The sequence below is a fragment of the Anas platyrhynchos genome, chromosome 1, assembly GCF_047663525.1.
Source record: "Anas platyrhynchos isolate ZD024472 breed Pekin duck chromosome 1, IASCAAS_PekinDuck_T2T, whole genome shotgun sequence".
In the NCBI taxonomy this organism is placed as follows: Eukaryota; Metazoa; Chordata; class Aves; order Anseriformes; family Anatidae; genus Anas; species Anas platyrhynchos.
The window spans coordinates 197,966,491-197,984,125 of record NC_092587.1 but is presented as its reverse complement, the minus strand read 5'-3'; the positions used below and the strand labels follow the sequence as shown (position 1 = coordinate 197,984,125).

The 17,635-nt window shown below is 53.4% G+C and overlaps 2 protein-coding genes and 1 pseudogene across 2 annotated transcripts; 2 read left to right on the top strand and 1 right to left on the bottom strand.

The window, feature by feature from the left end:
• Window positions 1-3,926: 3,926 nt before the first annotated feature.
• On the bottom strand, window positions 3,927-4,376 carry LOC140001364 (dynein light chain 1, cytoplasmic-like; annotated as a pseudogene).
• Window positions 4,161-14,080, top strand: LOC140001362 (uncharacterized). The gene is made up of 4 exons (XM_072032798.1): window positions 4,161-6,913; window positions 7,515-10,370; window positions 10,543-10,690; window positions 10,822-14,080. The coding sequence occupies exons 1-4, from the start codon at window positions 6,845-6,847 to the stop codon at window positions 10,938-10,940; spliced, it is 3,192 nt and encodes a 1,063-aa protein (XP_071888899.1). The 5' UTR covers window positions 4,161-6,844; the 3' UTR covers window positions 10,941-14,080.
• A 734-nt stretch (window positions 14,081-14,814) lies between these two features.
• On the top strand, window positions 14,815-15,672 carry LOC140001363 (non-selective voltage-gated ion channel VDAC2-like). The gene has a single exon (XM_072032799.1). The coding sequence runs from the start codon at window positions 14,863-14,865 to the stop codon at window positions 15,655-15,657; it is 795 nt and encodes a 264-aa protein (XP_071888900.1). The 5' UTR covers window positions 14,815-14,862; the 3' UTR covers window positions 15,658-15,672.
• The last annotated feature ends 1,963 nt before the right edge of the window (window positions 15,673-17,635 follow it).

The window sequence follows — 17,635 nt, the reverse complement described above, 5'->3', positions numbered from 1 at the left end:
CAGCAACTGCCTTATTAGTAGAAGAGAGCAGGAAATTCACCTTTGGAGGACAACTGATTGTTGCTACCCCTCACCAAGTGAAGGCTATTCTCACTCAGAAAGCAGGAAGGTGGCTGACAGACTCCAGAATACTAAAATATGAAGCTATACTAATTGAAAAGGATGATTTAACTATAACTACAGAGTCTGTTTTGAATCCTGCCTCCTTCTTGTCAAAGGGAATTGAGGATCCAATAAATACGGAACATAACTGCTTACATTTAATAAATTACCAGGCAAAGGTAAGATTAGATTTGCAAGAGGTGCCCTTAGAGGAAGGGGAAATATTGTTTACAGATGGGTCTTCTAAGGTGGTACAAGGAAAGAGATGTAATGGTTATTGCATCATTGAAGGACCGGATGGGAATGTCGAAGAAATGGGAAGACGGCCTAGCAATTGGTCAGCTCAAACCTGTGAATTATATGCATTAAATCAAGCATTAAAATAATTAAAAGGGAAACAGGGAACTATATATACTGACTCACAATATGCATATGGGGTGGTACATGCATTTGGAAAAATATGGGAAGAAAAGGGCTTAGTAAACAGGAAGGGAAAGGAATTGGTTCATGAAGAATTAATTAGACAGATTTTGGAAAGTCTGTTACTACCAGAGGAGGTTGCTGTGGTGCACGTGAAAGGACATCGAAAAGGAAACTCCCTAGTTAAATGGGGAAACAGGATTGCAGATGAAAAGGCTAAAGAAGCAGCTTTGCAATGAGAGGTAGAAGCAAAGCTGCTTCTTGTACCTGAAATAAAACCTCCACCTGAAAAGCAAATATTCAGTAAAAAGGAAATAGAAGCCTTTAGGGAATTAGGAGCAAAGGAGTCCGAAGGACGGTGGACTCTCCCTGATGGGAGAGAAATGGTAAACAAACAGATAATGAGAGAAATGTTAGCCGTTCTACACCAAGGAAGCCACTGGGGAGTCCAGGCAATGTGTGACACCGTATTAAGAAAATATATACGTATAGGCATGTACGCTGTAGCTAAACAAGCGTGTAATAGTTGCATAGCATGCCAACGAGTGAATAAGAAGGCTCTACGGAAACAACCCCTGGGCGGACGGGAGCCAGGGCTTCAACCTTTTCAGAGCATCCAAATCGATTTTACTGAATCACCTAAAGTAGGCAGATTTAAGTACTTGCTGGTGTTGATTGACCATTTGTCAGGATGGGTAGAAGCTTTTCCTTCAGCATCAGCAACAGCTAGTGTGGTGATAAAGGTAATCCTGGAACAAATAATCCCTAGATATGGGATTGTTGAAAATACAGATTCAGATCAAGGAAGTCATTTCCCTTCATCTGTTTTACAAGGATTCATGGGAGCCTTGGGAATAAAATGGGAATTTCATACTCCATGGCATCCTTCCTCATCAGGGAAAGTGGAGCGAATGAATCAGACATTAAAGAAACATCCGTCAAAGCTGGTTTTAGAGACTAAGTTTCCCTGGACAAAGTGTTTACCTTTAGCACTTCTCAGAATTCAAACTGCTTCTAGAAAAGATGTAGGAGTTTCACCATATGAGATGTTGTTTGGACTACCGTACCTGGGTAGAAACGGTGAGATACCTGTTTTTGAAACTAAAGATATTTTCCTCAAAAATTATATGCCTGGATTATCTTCTTTCTTAGAATCTCTCAGGGTTCGTGGACTGTTGGCTCAAACTCCGCCTTTGGAATTCCCAGTACATTCATTCCATGCAGGAGATAGGGTCCTGATACGCACCTGGAAAGAATCAAAACTTCGGCCTGAATGGGAAGGACCATTCCAAGTACTGCTAAGCACTGAAACAGCTGTAAGAGCTGCGGAAAAAGGTTGGACTCACTATACTCGAGTGAAAGCAGCTACCGACCCTAGCGCCTGGGAAGTTGTTCCTACAGACGACTTGTTGAAAGTTAAAATCAAAAAGAAAAATCTCGTAACAGACTCTGAGCAGGATAAAAGCTTACAGTTGTAAACTAACCCTTTATTTTCACAGGTAACTAAAAAGGACAGACCTATAACAAATTGAAGTGCTCCCAAGAGGAGTTTATTATAGTAGTAGTGTACATCTTATTCTTTGTATTAATAATTATTTGGAAGCCTAAGGTTAAAAAACGATGATAGGGAAGAATCAACTATTAATTGTGTACCTCTCAGAGGAGGCCTTGGTCAAGTGGAAACTTGGAAAAGCCTTGGGAATAAAATGGGAATTTCATACTCCATGGCATCCTGCCTCACTTCAAAGCACTTCAAAGGCTTACCACCCTTGCCAGTGAATTGGCAGAAAAAGTAGGCATATTTACATCCTTGATTGCAGTTGTAGTAGGAGTTTTGACAGCCATTGGTTGCTGCATTATCCCCTGTGTAAGAGGACTAGTACAGTGGTTAACTGAAACCGCACTACTGAAACAAATGACCATGGAGCCACCACCTTACTCAGATAAGGTGATAATGAGGAGATGGAAAGCAAAGAAAGCAAAGAAGAAGAAATCTACCAAATTACACCTTAGAGAAAGGTTTTGCAAAAATCAACAGTTTATGAAGAAGAAAAGGGGGGAATTGTGGGAATAGAAATGTTGTTTTTGCAGAGTTACATTGTTTAGAGGGAAGGAATGTGGTACTGAGATATGCTTACAGTGATGAGAAAGCTTAGCAGGCGACCTTGTAAAATGCAGACAACCAGATTCCTTAGGACAATATTAGGTGAAAATTGCAGTGTTAAGTCAAGTCAGATAAGGGAAGAAACATTACCCCTTCAAGCAGTAAAAACGTCAAAAGAAATTTGAAATTTAACAGGCCGGCAACCGAAGGCCATGCGTTGTTTGTGAAGCATCAGATAGATTGTGAACCTGGATTACTCACTCAGTGGGGAAACAGGGGAGGGTCCTGTCATCAAAAGGTATATAAACTGTGTTTTGGAACTAGTAGGCACGCTCTCCTGCTTGTGGGGCGCCCGCCATTGCAATCGCAAATAAATTACTACTTCACTGAGATCCTCGCCTGAGCCTAAGTTATTGGCTACGGAGTGTTTCTCACATAGGGCAGCTCATCCAGCAGCGTGGGCAGGGAGGCCTGAGTGGCACCATCAACAGCATCTTGCTGCTTCTTCTCTGACATGTCCGCATTCTTGATGCCTGCCTTTCAGACAGTCGCGGTTGCCTCAGGGGCTCTGCTCACGCCGCCACTGCTCCGCTTTTAGGGGATTTGCTTCCAGGGCCTAGGAAAGTTGGGGATGCAGTACCCTTGGGGTTGGTTTTGGGCTCTGGGTTTGCCTTATCCCCTGCAGGGGCAGGCGTCTGCCCCTGAGCCCACAGCCCAGGAGCGGCTCCTGCAGTCGTGGCTGCCCCTGCGCGGGCTGCTGCCGCTGCTTCTGGAGCCTTCCTGCAGCCTCTGGCAGCTGGCGCCTGCTTGGCGGCCGCACGTTGGGCTTGGCAGCCTGGCATCTGCGGGCCGTGCCTGCCCATGGAAATCAAAATTGTTAAAAAGGAAATGAAATTTGTTAAACAGGTCCTAACCCTCGTGAACCCATGTTGGCTGGGAGAAATGACTGCACTGTCCCCCAGGCGCTCTTCAATAACTTCAAGGATAATCTTCTCCCTAATTTTAGCAGGCACTGACCTGAGACTGACAAGCCTGTAATTACCGGGGTCTTCTTTTTGCCCTTCTTGAAAATTGGTACAACTTTTGCCAGCTGCCACTCTACTGGGGCCTCTCCAGATTGCCAAGACCATAGAAAAATAATTGAGAGAGGTCCCGCAATGATGTCAGCCAGCTCTCCAAGCACTCTGGGATGAATCCCATCCAGATGCATGGACTTGTATGGATCCAACTCTTTTAATTTCAACATTTTAAATTGGGGCTTGGCCCAATTTATACAATATTACAATTATTACAATAAATACAAACAAAACAAAAAAAACAATGAATACATTTTGTTGGTATTTTTCCTTTATATTTCCACAATGTAACAACTTCTGCTATAGCATAATCCCTGCCATTGCCCTTGAAGATCAAGGTTTGTTTCCTCAGGAAGGCTGAAGTAACCAGCCATGGGAGCCAGCAAAGTCCTGTAACCAGATGCAAGTGTCAGTGGGAGTCCGTGGTTCTAACCAGACTCGAAAAGAATAGCAACTTGGCTGAGCTAGAAGTAGGTGAAGTGCGTGCTCTCAGGAGTCACGTAGCTGCCGCAGTTCCCTCCTGTGTTGCAGTGCCAAGTGGGATTCTATTTCTTGTCAAATTCCTTCCCGATGTGCGCAGCAATGCCCTTCTCGATGTGCTTCGCCAAGGCCTGAGTGGCGCAATCAACAGCATCTTGCTGCTCCTCCTCTGACATGTCCGCATTCTTGATGCTTGCCTTTCAGACAGCCGCGGTTGCCTCCGGGGCTCCGCTCGTGATGCCACTGCTCCGCTTTTGGGGGATTTGCTTCCAGGGCCTGAGAAAGCTGGGGATGCAATCTCCCACCACGTGCACAGGCACTTTGCAGCGAACAGGGAACACAGCCAATACCAGCAGCCCTGTTGGCCTGTTGTGGTTTGACTCAGGTGGGCAGCTGAGCTCCACCACAACCGCTCTCTCACTCCCCCTCTCCTCAAAGAGGAAGGGGGAGAAAATACAACACAGAGAACTCGAGGTTTGAGATGAGAAAGGTTTAATTAAAGGGAAAGGGAATGGGGAGGAAAAAAAGAAACAAGAGAAACAATAAGTCAGTGCGGAAGCACAGATAGAGGGAAAAAAAATATTCTCTGCTTCCCATCAACGAGCGATGTTCGGCCACGTCCTGGGAAGCAGGGCCTCAAAACGCATAGTGGTTGTTCAGGAGGAACAGCCCCCTCCCCCAGGAGAGCCCCCCTTTTTATTGCTGAGTGTGACATCAGGTGTTATGGAATATCCCTTTGGTTGGTTTAGGTCAGCTGCCCTGGCAATGCCCCCTCCCCATCACTTGCCCACCCCCAGCCTGCTGGCTCTTGGGGGCTTGGAAGGAGTCCTGATGCCGTGCCAGCACTGCGCAGCAACAGACACAACACTTGAGCGATATCAGTGCTGCTCCAGCTACGAGTGCAGAGCACAGCACTGTGTGGGCTGCTGCAGGGAAAAGGTGACTCCAGCTCAGACAGACCCAACACAAGTACTGTTTCTGAGAAGCTTCTTAGCTCCTCTCGTAGTGCCTGGACTGCGTGCAGAGTGTTATTTTCTAGTTCTCCAGTGAGTGAAATTCCCTGGTTCGGTTTCCTAGAGGATTATGTGGAGTCCTCGTAATTCTGCGTGCGGTCTCAAGGGGGCTTTGGCGTTGTGGGTCTTCAGTAATAGGTACATGTGGAATTATTGCCCCCAGGGTGCAAGCTGCCTTCCAGCCAAGGGGCAACACCTTCCTGCATTTATTGCCGCAGAGCCAGTACTACCCCTTGCCATTCGGGACAGGCCATCCCCTTACAGGATTCTCATGTTGTATCTGCTGTACAACAACTTCTACTGTTACTGTTACAAGTGTTACTCTAGAGTGAGGAGTCACTCCCTTCACAGCAATACTTTGTCTCAAGCAGATCCAATACTTTGTCTCAAGCACGTACACTTACACATATACTTCCTTGCTGGTGCAGCTCCTGCTGCCTCGGCTGCAATGTTAGGGTTAGAGGGAGCATAACTTGATTCCTCCTGCGGAAAAGGAGTCTTATTGTTTACCTGTAAACTTGAAGCGGGAATTTTCATCGGACCTGCGTTGTGGCCAAAGGAGCAAAGTTCCTTTTAATGGCTTTTCAGGCCAGACAATTGGACAATATCTAACCTGTGCTTTTTTATCCTTTTCCCTAGTTTTGGGGTTGTTTTTCCAATTCCTTCTCTTTCTCCCCAAAGGACGAGCTTTACGCACAATTCCGAGGATTGTGCTTCTGAAGATCTCCAAGGATGGAGACGCCACAGCCTCTCTGGGCAACCTGTTCCAGCAAAGACACCGTTGTGTTACCAACACTGTTTCAGGCACAACTCTGAAGCATAGGACCTGCTTCAGCAGCCAGAGAAGCTGCAGGCTAAACAGCAGCGTGGCACAGCTGTGGCTCTGCTGCTGAAAGCTCCTCCACAGCTTGCTCTTAAAGCAAGGAGCAGGAACTCGTCCTGCGGCTGCCCAGGGCTTTCCTCTCACAGCCCTGCCAGAGCCTGCCTCAAGCCACCTCTCTGCCAGCTCCACCGGCTCCCTGGAGCCCACCTTCTCTGGGAGCACTTCACAGTGCCTAGAGCCACAGGCCTCTGGCTGCCCGGACACGGGAGGAATCCCTGCTCCTGCTCCTGCTCCTGCTCCTGCTCCTGCTCCTGCTCCAGCTGCACTGCCAGGGTGGCCTGATGGGCGTCCAAGCTCGAGTGCAGTCTCTGCTGATGTGTGGGCAGTCAGGCAAAAGAGCCAGGAAGCTTACGCGGACGACCGAGCAGAGCATCTCCTGGCAGAGCAGGTAACGCGCAGTTACCTGGGAGCAGTTAGGGAGCTAAGCTAACTGCCCTGAGAAAGACTGAGCTGGGGCTGAGCCGGGGGCACTGGCTGGAAGGAGCCAGAGGTACCTGCCAATGCAGATCCTGCTGTGGGTGTGTGAGACGGTGTCCCTGGGGTGTCTGCCAGCATATGGGCTTGAGGGCCCCATGGCAACCACCGGGGCATTGTGATGCGTACCCAAAGGCCATTGTGACACGGAGGGGTACCCACGGCAACGGTGTCCCTTATAAAGCCCGAGCCCCGGGCTGCCCACTCACTCTCAGGAGAGCAGCTCTGTCAGGAGGCAGCAGCTCCCCTGGGTGCCTGTTGGAGTTCTTGGTCAGAGGACCTGGAGCATAGCATGGAGCAGCAGAATAAGGATGACTCCCAGCCCGCTGAAGGGCAGCGGAGCGTGCAGGAGCGGCGCCAGGTGAGGCTCAGGGAGCGAGACAGGGACAGCAGTGTGACGGGATGGCACCGAGAGCACCAGGATGAGGAGAACGGTGCTGGAGCGAGCCGGCCAGCTGGCCCTGAGCCCCTCCGGCCTGGACACAGTTGTTCCCAAACCTGGGGTTTCTCCATGAAGAGCCCACCCCCAGGACAGCCAAAGCCCATGTGGCCCTGGCAGTTCTGTGCCCACAGGCACAAAGAGCAGCGTGGCCTAATTCAACCTGGCTGTGCGCAGCCAGGAGCTGCCTCCACCGTCCCTCCATGCGGACAGGCTGCCGGTGCGGTCGTGCCCAGAGAGCGTGCGTCACACTGGCAGCTGCCACACGGAGTCGGGAGCCCCAGGACGGTTCGGTCGAACATCTTTGGCAGCCCTGGCAGCCTGCGATGAGCAGGCAGCACTCGCAGGAGGAGACAGGCAGGGCATTACCCTGGCAGGCTGAGCCCCGCTCTGCGTGGGCAGCTGCCAGGGCGTGCCGGGGGCCGCTGCAGGGCAGCTCACAGCAGCACTTCTAGTGGGGACACGGAGCAGAATGGCAGAAATGGCCCAAGTAACTTGGCCTTTCTTCTCGCTTCTCTTGCAGATGGAGAAGAAGCCGCAAGACATCAAGACACTGCCTCACCGTGGGGTGAGGCAGGCCGAGAGAATCCAGCTGCCAGCCCTGCCGCCTTTGCCAAGGCAGGCAGCGACTCAGGCAGCAGCACCCAAGCAAGTGCCTAAAGCAGAGACATCATCATCTGAAAAGGCCACTTGCAAGCTGCCCCCTCTGCAAGCAGCAGCCTCTGCTTCTTCAGGGGGAGGAAGGGCAAAGTCATTGGGAACAGAGGCCCGCAGCCAGCAAGAGCTTTTGCCACCTCTTCCCTGCATCTCTGGCAACAGGGACAGAGCAGTGAGGGCAGAGAGGCGGGAACGTGGCCCACACAGCCCTGTGGCCCCTGACGAGGACATGGGCAATGCAATACGGTCCTTTGTGTCCACCGTCATAACAAACGCTGTAGCCTGCAACGAGGGAGCCAGCAGCAAGGCAAGGCTTTCTCCCTCAAGCAGAGTTCCCAGGACCAAAGGCCCCAGAACACCACCTCTCACCACAGCAGCGGCCCAAAACTGGAAGAGTCGGCACTCGTCCAAAAGCAGCCTTGCATCCCCTGACGAAGAAATGGAAGACCGAATAAAGGCCTTTGTCTCCACTGCAATAAGAAATGGCCTTGCCTGGAACCAGGGAGCCATGAGGGAGGCAAGGCTTCCTCCTGTGGGCAGACCTCCCACGAGCAAAGGACACAGAACACCACCTCAGCCCGCAACTGGGCCCCAGAATTTAAAGAAGAGCTGGCACCCTGCCCCACACAGCCCTGCAGACTCTTGCACGGCACTGCAGGACACAGCACACTCCCGCGTGTCTGAAGTGCTGCAGAAGACGCAAAAAAGCTGGGAACACGGCCAACGATCAGCAGCACTTGGGGACCTGGCACAAACGGGGTGCAAATTGAGAGCAACAAGTTCAGCCGGGGTCCAGACAGACCTGGAGAGGACGTGGACGACTTCTCTGCCAGGGCCTGATTCCCGGGTATGCGCAGGAGCAAGGGCTTCCAGCAGAGACCCTGCAGCAGCTAGCCCAGGCCAGGGTAAGAAGAAAAAACAACAGAGAGAGAAACACGTCAAACCCAGGCAGGGGACAGGCAACGAGGGGACAAGCCAAGGCCGGGGCAAGAAAGAGAGCAGTCCTGGGGGATGCGATGAAGAGGAGGTCGTCATCATCAACTCCTGGATCAACCCCAGGTTCGCCAGCCTCTTCACAGACGCACAGGACGTTCCCCAGGAAGAGGGCAGCGCAGCCAGCAGTGTGGACAGGGAGGCAGCACAAGAAGCAGAACACCCAGCAAGCGCCTCTCCTGGCTCGCTGCAAACCACGGACACTGTCCCATCAGCTGCTCCCCAGGAAGAAATTCCTGGGGAAGAGAGGCACAGCACGCCTCTCACCACAACAACAGCAGCACAGAGCAGGCCAGCAAGTCCTCCAGCAGCCCCTGCTCTGGAAGATGAGGGACACAGGACGCCTCCCCTGACACGTGGGGCTCCACAGTCAAAACCATCGGCCTCTCCAAGCCCCAGTGAGCACAGCACTGCGGTGATGGTTGAGAGCCAGGGACGTGCCCGACATGCCTCCAGTGCCTGTGATGACGAGCTGGATGAACGAGTCAAGACCATCGTTTCCACAGTCATACGCCGTGCTGAAGCCATGAGCCAGGGAGCCGTGAGCAAGGCACCAAGTGCTCCCTCGGCCACAGGACCCAGCGTGCCTCCTCCCACAGCAGAGCCTGCAGACTCTACATCCTCAGCATCTGCCTTGGCTGGAGCACTGGGGGACTTGGCACGCACGGGGAGCACAGGGAGAGCAACGAGATCAGCCGGGGTCCAGACAGACATGGAGAGGAGGCGGACCACTGCTCTGCCAGGGCCTGATTCCCGGGTATGCGCAGGAGCAAGGGCTTCCAGCAGAGACCCTGCAGCAGCTAGCCCAGGCCAGGGTAAAAAGAAAAAACAGAGAGAGAAACACATCAAACCCAGGCAGGGGACAGGAAACGAGGGGACAAGCCAAGGCCGGGGCAAGAAAGAGAGCAGTCCTGGGGGATGCGATGAAGAGGAGGTCGTCATCATCAACTCCTGGATCAACCCCAGGTTCGCCAGCCTCTTCACAGACGCACAGGACGTTCCGCAGGAAGAGGGCAGCGCAGCCAGCAGTGTGGAAAGGGAGGCAGCACAAGAAGCAGAACACCCAGCAAGCGCCTCTCCTGGCTCGCTGCAAACCACGGACACTGTCCCATCAGCTGCTCCCCAGGAAGAAATTCCTGGGGAAGAGAGGCACAGCACGCCTCTCACCACAACAACACCGGCACAGAGCAGGCCAGCAAGTCCTCCAGCAGCCCCTGCTCTGGAAGATGAGGGACACAGGACGCCTCCCCTGACACGTGGGGCTCCACAGTCAAAACCATCGGCCTCTCCAAGCCCCAGCGAGCACAGCGCTGCCGTGATGGTGGAGAGCCAGGGACGTGCCCGACATGCCTGCAGTGTCTCTGATGAAGAGCTGGATGAAAGAGTTGACACCATCGTGGCTGCAGTCCTACTCCACTCTGTAGCCATCATCCAGGGAGCGGGAGCCCCAAGCAAGGCAGCAAGTGCTCCCTGGGTCACAGTGCCCAGGGTGCCTCCTCCCACACCAGAGCCTGCAGAATGTACATCCTCGGCCTCTGCCTTGGCCAGAGGCCCTGTGGGGGAGGCCAATGAAGCCCCTCTCGCTGCAGCAGCAATGCCACAAGAAGAAGGTGGAGAAGGGGCTTCTCCTTTGGCTGCAGAGCCTCTCCGGGAGGCCATCACAGATCTCCGCCCAGCAGCAGCTGACGAAGCAGGAGCAGCAGCCACTCCCTTGGTTCCTGGGCACCAGGTAAGCACAGCACACGTGGTGGGCACCAGGCATCCAGGGCGGCCCCAGGCAGAAGCAGTGCATTGGGTGTGCGTGCCGGGAGCTGCTTGCTGCTCTGCATTTCCACATGCCCCAGGCACAAGGGCTGACATCCCTTTCCTCAGCTGCCCGTGCTGTTCCTCTCCCCATGCAGGTGGCCATCGAGCAGGGAGGCCAAGCGCAGTCCTCCTCCTGCACCAAAGATACGCCAGCGGATGAGCCAGCAACATCCCAGACACAAGCGCCGTCCCAGGATCTGTTGGCCGGGCCTGTTCAGCGCAGCGAGCAGCACCAAGCACAAGGTTGGCAGCACCACGCGCAGGGGGGCTGGCTGGTCCTGGGCCACCCCTCCCCGGGGAAAGGCCTTGGAGGGGGGGACAGGCTCGCCCAGCACCCGCTCAGGCCCTAACCTACACCTCTGTGTCCCCCACAGGCACCCTTGACCTCGCACAAGCCCCGGCGCGCCAGCCACGGCCCTCCCGCATCAGGAGGGCACTTCGCGCGCTGCGCAGGGCTTTCCGCTGCAGCTGCATCGCAGGACAGCGAGAGTAGCCGCGCCCGGCTGTGCCAGTCCCAGGAGGATGCTCGGAGCTGGCAGCTGGCCCTCAGGAAGCTTTGCAGCACCCACGGAAGCATCACTGCGAGGCACAGGACAGCGCCCCAGGAATTCAGATGCCCCACCACATCCTGCCCCCAGCCTCAGCTCAGCTGCGGCTGCTTTCTGCTCTGAATAAAAGCTCAGGCAGACTTTTGCCCCCAGTGCTCCTCTCTGTGCCATTGATCTCAGGAGAAAGAGTGGTGCAGGCCATGCCAACCCGGGGCCTCTCACAGTCAGAGAAGTACAGAATCATAGAATCTACCACTGAACCGTGTCCCTCGGCACCAGATCTACACGGCTTTCGAATGCCTCCAGGGATGGTGACTCAACTACTTCCCTGGGCAGCCTGTTCCAATGCTTCACAACCCTTTTGTTGAAGACTTTTTGCCTAAACCTAAACCTAAATCCACCTAAACCTCCCGCGGCCCCACTTTTTCCTCTTCTCCTACCGCCTGTTGCTTGGGAGATGGGACTGACCCCCACCGCACTACAACCTTCTCTGAGGTCCTTGTACACAGTGATAAGGTCTCCCCCAAGCCTCCTTTCCTCTAGGCTACATAACCCCAGCTCCCTCAGCACTCCTCACACGACTTGCTCCCTGGGCCCTTCGGCTGCTCCTTTCCCCTTCCTTGGACATGCTCCAGGACCTCCACGTCCTTCCTGCAGTGAGGGCCCCAAAACTGAACAGGGTATTCATGGCGCGACCTCACCAGAGCTGAGTACAGGGGGAGAATCAGGTTCACAAACCACGCGATGCTTACTACTACGCCATATATGTACAATTTTATTTGACCAACCTTTATTTTCCCCTTTTCCTTTTTTTTTTTTTTAATTATTTTTTTCTTCATCTCTCGTGACCAGAATGCCCGTGATTTATTTATTTATTTATTTGTTTGTTACTGATTTTTGCCCTGATTCTCCTGCTTTTCTTAGCTATCCTCCTCATTTTGCGACTGTGGGACATTCCCCTTATCTGCTTAAAATACTTCACCTGGTATGCTACTGCCATGCCCGCACAATCCCTTTTGAAAATGCAAGGTTAGTGGAATTTTCCACTGCAAGAACCTGACGTGCTGTCAGCAGCCTGCAAGCTCTCCTGACGTGCTGTCAGCAGCCTGCAAGCACACAAGGGGAGGAAGTGCTGCAACAGCCGGTGCTCACCAAGCAGCTGCCCGGCAAGGAAAAGACAGTCAGTAGGACATGTGTCAGGACACTTTTCCTGCTGATGCGGCCAAATTCACCTGAGAAAGAAACGGGAAAAGTCTCTTTCTTTCTTATGTGGGACTCCGGGAAGACAGGCAAAGTTCTCCGAGAGCTGAAAAGTGGGCTTCTTTACCTGGAGGAGCTCAAAGCAAAAAACAAGAGCAGCCCCACTTTAATAAGGAAGGAGGCACCCAGCCCAGGTACTAAGACACGCTGAAAAGCAAGAAAGGAGGAACGGTATTTAAGCATTTCTGGCACTGGAAATGCAGCGCGGGGCTTCCCCAACAAAGAAGACGGGCCCTTGTGCTTTGGCCACTGCTCATGGGAAGGTGCCAGATGGCGTCACTGCGGAGAGCCCTGGAGATGGCCTCAGTGTCTGGGAGCTTCCCAGCTCCCTCCTTTTTGCCCCCTACAGAAGAGCTGGGCTAGGAAGAGCACAGCCAACACCCTCAGCTCAGGAAAAACCCTCCACGGGGTTCCCAACTAATAGGGAAAGCCTTGAGAACCGGCTCTGGCTACATGCTGGCTTGCCCACTCGGGCCACAGGCAACGCACAAGCGCCAGGCAGTACGCATCCCGTCCTTCTGCTGGAGCTGGGCTCTTCTGTTGTGCATATTGCCAGAGCAGCAAGGGGCCCCTGGCACACCTGCACTTTGCAGGCTACCGCTGGGGCATTTCTTCTGCTTGAGGAGGCGGGCTGTGGGGTGGCAGCTGCAGGAGGGAGCAGGCTACGAGGGCAGGACGAGGCTGCAAAGCCCACCTTGTTCAGTGCGAACTGCCTGTGCACGTGGTGGGGTATTGCATCCCCAACGTGCCCAGCCCCTGGAAAGCAAATGCCCCAAATCCCCTTTCAGCCGTGCCCTGGGGACGGCAACAAGGCCGCCAATGCCATGCTGCAGGCTGGCACGGCCTGCAGATGCCAGGCTGCCAAGCCCAACGTGCGGCCGCCACGCAGGCGCCAGCTGCCAGAGGCTGCAGGAAGGTTCCAGAAGCAGCGGCAGCAGCCCGCGCAGGGGCAGCCGCGAGTGCAGGAGCCGCTCCTGGGCTCTGGGCTCAGGGGCAGACGCCTGCCCCTGCAGGGAACGAGGCCCACCCAGAGCCTGCCCAGCGGCATGGGCCTGCCCAGACATCCTGGGGGGAAGCCCTGGCCGCAACAAGTGAGCGGGGCGCATGCAGAAGCCCCTCACAAATGCTGACGAAAAACAGGGCCCTCAAAGTGAGAGGCAACCCTGCAAGACTTGGAGCAAAGAGGCACTGCCTCTCCAGACAGCACAAAGTTTCCTTCAGCACAAAGAAAAGGAAAGGCCTCTTGGCTCTAGATGCCGCCCGACACCACTGACAGCCGTGCTGCGGACAGGCCAAGGCCTCAGCCAGCTTGTGGCGCGGGGGGGCAGGCAGAACTGCCAAATGGCCGCCAGGGCTGTCAGAGGAAGGGTCAGGAGCTGCCCTGTCGGGGAGCAGCTTTTCTCTCTCTCTCTGTGCACTCAGGGAGCATCTTTCCTGTAGGGCCACCAGCGAGCTGAGCAACCCGGTACCGAGAATGAAGCTCTCTCATTTCTGGCCCGTACAAACCTCGAGCAGGCCCCGCGGAGCGTGCACAGTGATCCATTCGGGTGTGGAAAGAAAACTGTAGAACAGCCGTTTGTTTGTTTATTAAATCTTAATGAAATAAAGATAAATATTATTGAAATAAAGATAAATATTACATCTTAATGAAATGAAATAAGAAATGTGTGTAGAGCGCAATCGCGGAAGCAAGACAGAGGCAGTGCGCCGCAGCCCAGTGATTTTCCAGGCCTCCTTTCTCTTCTCCATCACTTTCCCCGCCTGCACACTCCGTACTAATTGGTAGCTGCATCAACAGAGAAAAAAACTCTCAGGTAGGATCTGAAGGTCCCCAGCTCTGCCTGCCCCCAGCCCCAGGAGCAGGGAGCACAGCCCCCTTCCACTGTGGGTACGTGACTGTCGGCTGCAGGGGAGCTTCAGGACTTTGGGTCTGCAGGGGAACGTCTGGAGGCAAGGTCCTCTCCACAGTCATTGCCTCCCCGAAGCAGCCAGGGGATGGAGAGCCAAAGCCCAGAGCTGAGCAACCCGCATGCTGGATCCCTCGGGCAGCCTGATGCAGCTCAGCTTTTCCTGGCCTTTGTGGGAGCTGGCCCACACTTACCTGGCACTTGATTTGCTGAGGGGAGCTGCCTCAGCCTTCTTCGCTGGAGGGAGAGGGATGAGGACATGCTGATGCTTCATCTCCACTGGTACCAGCTGCAGAGCGTTCTTCAGGTCCATGAGTGCCATGGAGGAAGCACACCCCCTCTGCAGCCTCTGCATTTCCGCCTGCATCTTCTGCTACAGGGGAAGCAGAAACAGGGAGCGTTTTTAGAGGGGAGTGCTAATGTGGGAGCTGTCCCCCCACTGCAGTGGGGCAGTCATCCCCTCAGGGTTTCCCCAGGCTCAGGGCAGTTTCCCTGCAGCCTGCTTTCTCTCAGAAAGGCAGCATGAAAGGCCCCAGCCCTCGGCCTCTGAAGCTAAGGGCAAGAACACTTCCAGGGCAGCGGGCTTTGCAGGAGCCCTCATCCTTCACGAAGGAAAACAAGGCTCAGAAAGGGCAGGTTTTTCTCTTGGAGAGAAGCTTCGTGGCAGAGCTAAGCCGCCCTCCCGCGCCAGCCAGCTCCAATGGCAATTCCTCCGTCGTACGCAGACCTTGGCAAATCTGCCAGAGATACCTTCAATAAAGGATATGGGTTTGGGTTGGTGAAGCTGGATGTGAAAACAAAATCTGCAAGTGGAGTGGAGTTCACAACATCTGGTTCTTCAAACACCGACACTGGAAAAGTTAATGGGAGCTTGGAGACCAAATACAAGTGGGCTGAGTATGGGCTGACTTTCACAGAAAAATGGAACACAGATAACACTCTGGGAACAGAAATTGCAATTGAAGATCAGATTGCCAAAGGCTTGAAGTTGACGTTTGATACAACTTTCTCACCAAATACAGGAAAGAAGAGTGGTAAAATCAAGTCAGCATATAAACGTGAATGCCTAAACCTCGGTTGTGATGTTGACTTTGACTTTGCTGGGCCTGCAATCCATGGTTCAGCTGTCTTCGGTTATGAAGGCTGGCTGGCTGGTTATCAGATGACTTTTGATAGTGCCAAAGCAAAATTGACAAGGAACAACTTCTCGGAAGTTCTTCTCAGAGTACTTTTGTCTTGCTGGCGGCACAGGCAGCCTATTTCCTGCAGGGGAGAAGGGCATGAAGTGGTTAGAGAAACGTCAAATCTTCAGAAGCACTACCCTTGTAACAACCCTATCCCTGTTCTGCCATCCTTGTGGAGCTCACCTGATGCATTGCCAGCATCTTGCAAGCACACAAGACGAGGATTTGCTGCTATAGCTTTTGCTCAACAACCTGGTCTTGCTTTTCCAGCAGGCGGCAGCTCTCTGCGAGGACCAGTGTCTCTTTTCTGAGGTCTGGCCCAAGGAGAAGCCGTGGTGCAAGCTGTGGCAGCCACCTGCCAAATCAGAGAAGTAGAGGCCCTCATCCAGAGCCTCCCAGCAAAGAGGGGAGAGAGAGAACCAGAGATAGGGGAACCCTGTCCCTTGCTGTACCCAGAGGCCTGGAGTTCCCCGAAAAAATGGAGGCTCCTTTGCAGCTGCATTGGGTGAGTGAACAACCGTGGCCTTCTGCTCTGAGCTGCTGCAGCAGCTGCTTCCCTGGCTGTACACTGGCAGTGTGCGCAGGAGAGCAATGCCTGCAAAAACATGCTTTGTGCTGAGCATGCAACGATTAGAGAGAAACATCAAATCTCCACAAAGGCAACCCGTGAAACAGCCCGGCAATGGGCACACAGATGCAGTGGCTACTTGTCCTGCTCTCTGGTGAGCCTCGCAGGCAGGGGCTTGAGTTTGGGGCCAGGCTGCAGCACAGCGCTTGCCCTTCCCCTTGTGAGATATGTTCATCTGATTTGTGTCAGTATGGAACAATGCTAGGGCCGCATGGTATGATGAATGTGACCTTCTGTCTTACATACCCTTGTATAACCACAAGTCTAAGAAGAACAGAGTGGTTAACGTATATAATTCTCGTATCTTGCAAAGGAATGGTTTAGCAATTCGTGTCAATAGAGAGCTTGAAGGGCAATGCATTTGTAGGCTCTTCCTTGAAGTCTCTGATATCTGGGGGGTTTCAGAATAACTGCTAACTATTATGACTATTGCATGGGACACTATGCAAGTCTCTGATATCTGGCCAGGAGATTAAGGAGATGGCGAGAGCTGAAGAACAACTAAAAGACAAAGCTTGCAGGGGATGTTGCACAAGTCTCTGACATACAGCCAAGTTGGACAAAGGAGAAGGACAAGAGGGAGGAAGACTATGAGCCTTCAGCACGAGAGACCCCCCAGAGACCCCCAGAGGGACCACCGGAGACTGATACACATGCTCCAGTTGGGATTCCAGAAACTAATTATAATAACCCTGTTTTATTTAGAAGTAGTAATGAATATGTATCAGCCTAGGAGCATACAAATCAGCTGCTTGATGTAACTGGTGGGTGTCTTGGTGGAGCAGAGACTCCCAGCGCACCCATCGCTGTTTGCTTACCTCTATTCCTTTAATAAATTGTAAACTTTGATTATAGTCCTATTTTGAAGACTGAGCCATTTATTACACCCTCTTCTCCCATCCTCGAGGAGCTCTCCTGAATGAATGCTGTCAGCATTCTGCAAGCACACAAGAGGAGGATTTGCTGCTACAGCTTTTGCTCAGCAAACGGCTGCCCAGCAAGGAAAGGGCAGTGGGTGGGACATGTGTCGGGACCCCTGTGGAGCTGGCCAAGTCCCCCTGTCCAAGGAAAGCCGCTCGCTGACTCAAGGGGAAGAGCCCAGGGGCTGCCTCCTCCAGCTGCCCCCCAGCCTCACCTGGGAGAAGGCTCTTTTCCCCCAGCAGCCTGGCCCAGCTGTGCCTCCTCTGTCCCTCCGGGGAATCTGGCTGGAGAGAGACTCTGCCGTGAGAGCAGTTAGCTCTTGTCAGCTGTAGGCATCCCTGTAAGGAGGCAACAGGAGGGCTGGTAAGAGAAACCCTTGGCGGTGTCTTGGGCATGACGGCTCTCATGTTACCTTTTGTGTTGGAGTCTTCCCCCATCCTTGACTCTCCCTTCTTTTCAGCCTTCTTCTCGGGACTTTGAACTGGATTACCCCCTGCAGCTCTTCCAGATGGAATGTAGAGCCCAATCCTGGAAGCAAGAAGAGGACAGCAGTGTGATTCCAGGCCACCACACTCAGTAGTTGCAGTGCCCTGGCCTTGACGCCAGCCATGGGCTGCAGACACAGCACACTCACCTGGGAAAGACGATGACTCCTCCAGACTCTGGCTGTGCGAGGACACCTCTTCGGTCCCATGTGGCCAAATCCGTTGTACCTAACCTCTGCAGGAGAGACAGTCCTG

What these genes read in the sequence shown, in the direction of transcription:
- LOC140001362 (XM_072032798.1), top strand. Translation starts at nt 6,845, where the DNA reads ATGGAGCAGCAGAATAAGGATGACTCCCAGCCCGCTGAAGGGCAGCGG. An exon ending in GCGTGCAGGAGCGGCGCCAG is followed by an intron (nt 6,914 to 7,514) that starts GTGAGGCTCAGG and finishes CTTCTCTTGCAG; the next exon opens with ATGGAGAAGAAGCCGCAAGA. An exon ending in CCTTGGTTCCTGGGCACCAG is followed by an intron (nt 10,371 to 10,542) that starts GTAAGCACAGCA and finishes CTCCCCATGCAG; the next exon opens with GTGGCCATCGAGCAGGGAGG.
- LOC140001363 (XM_072032799.1), top strand. Translation starts at nt 14,863, where the DNA reads ATGGCAATTCCTCCGTCGTACGCAGACCTTGGCAAATCTGCCAGAGAT.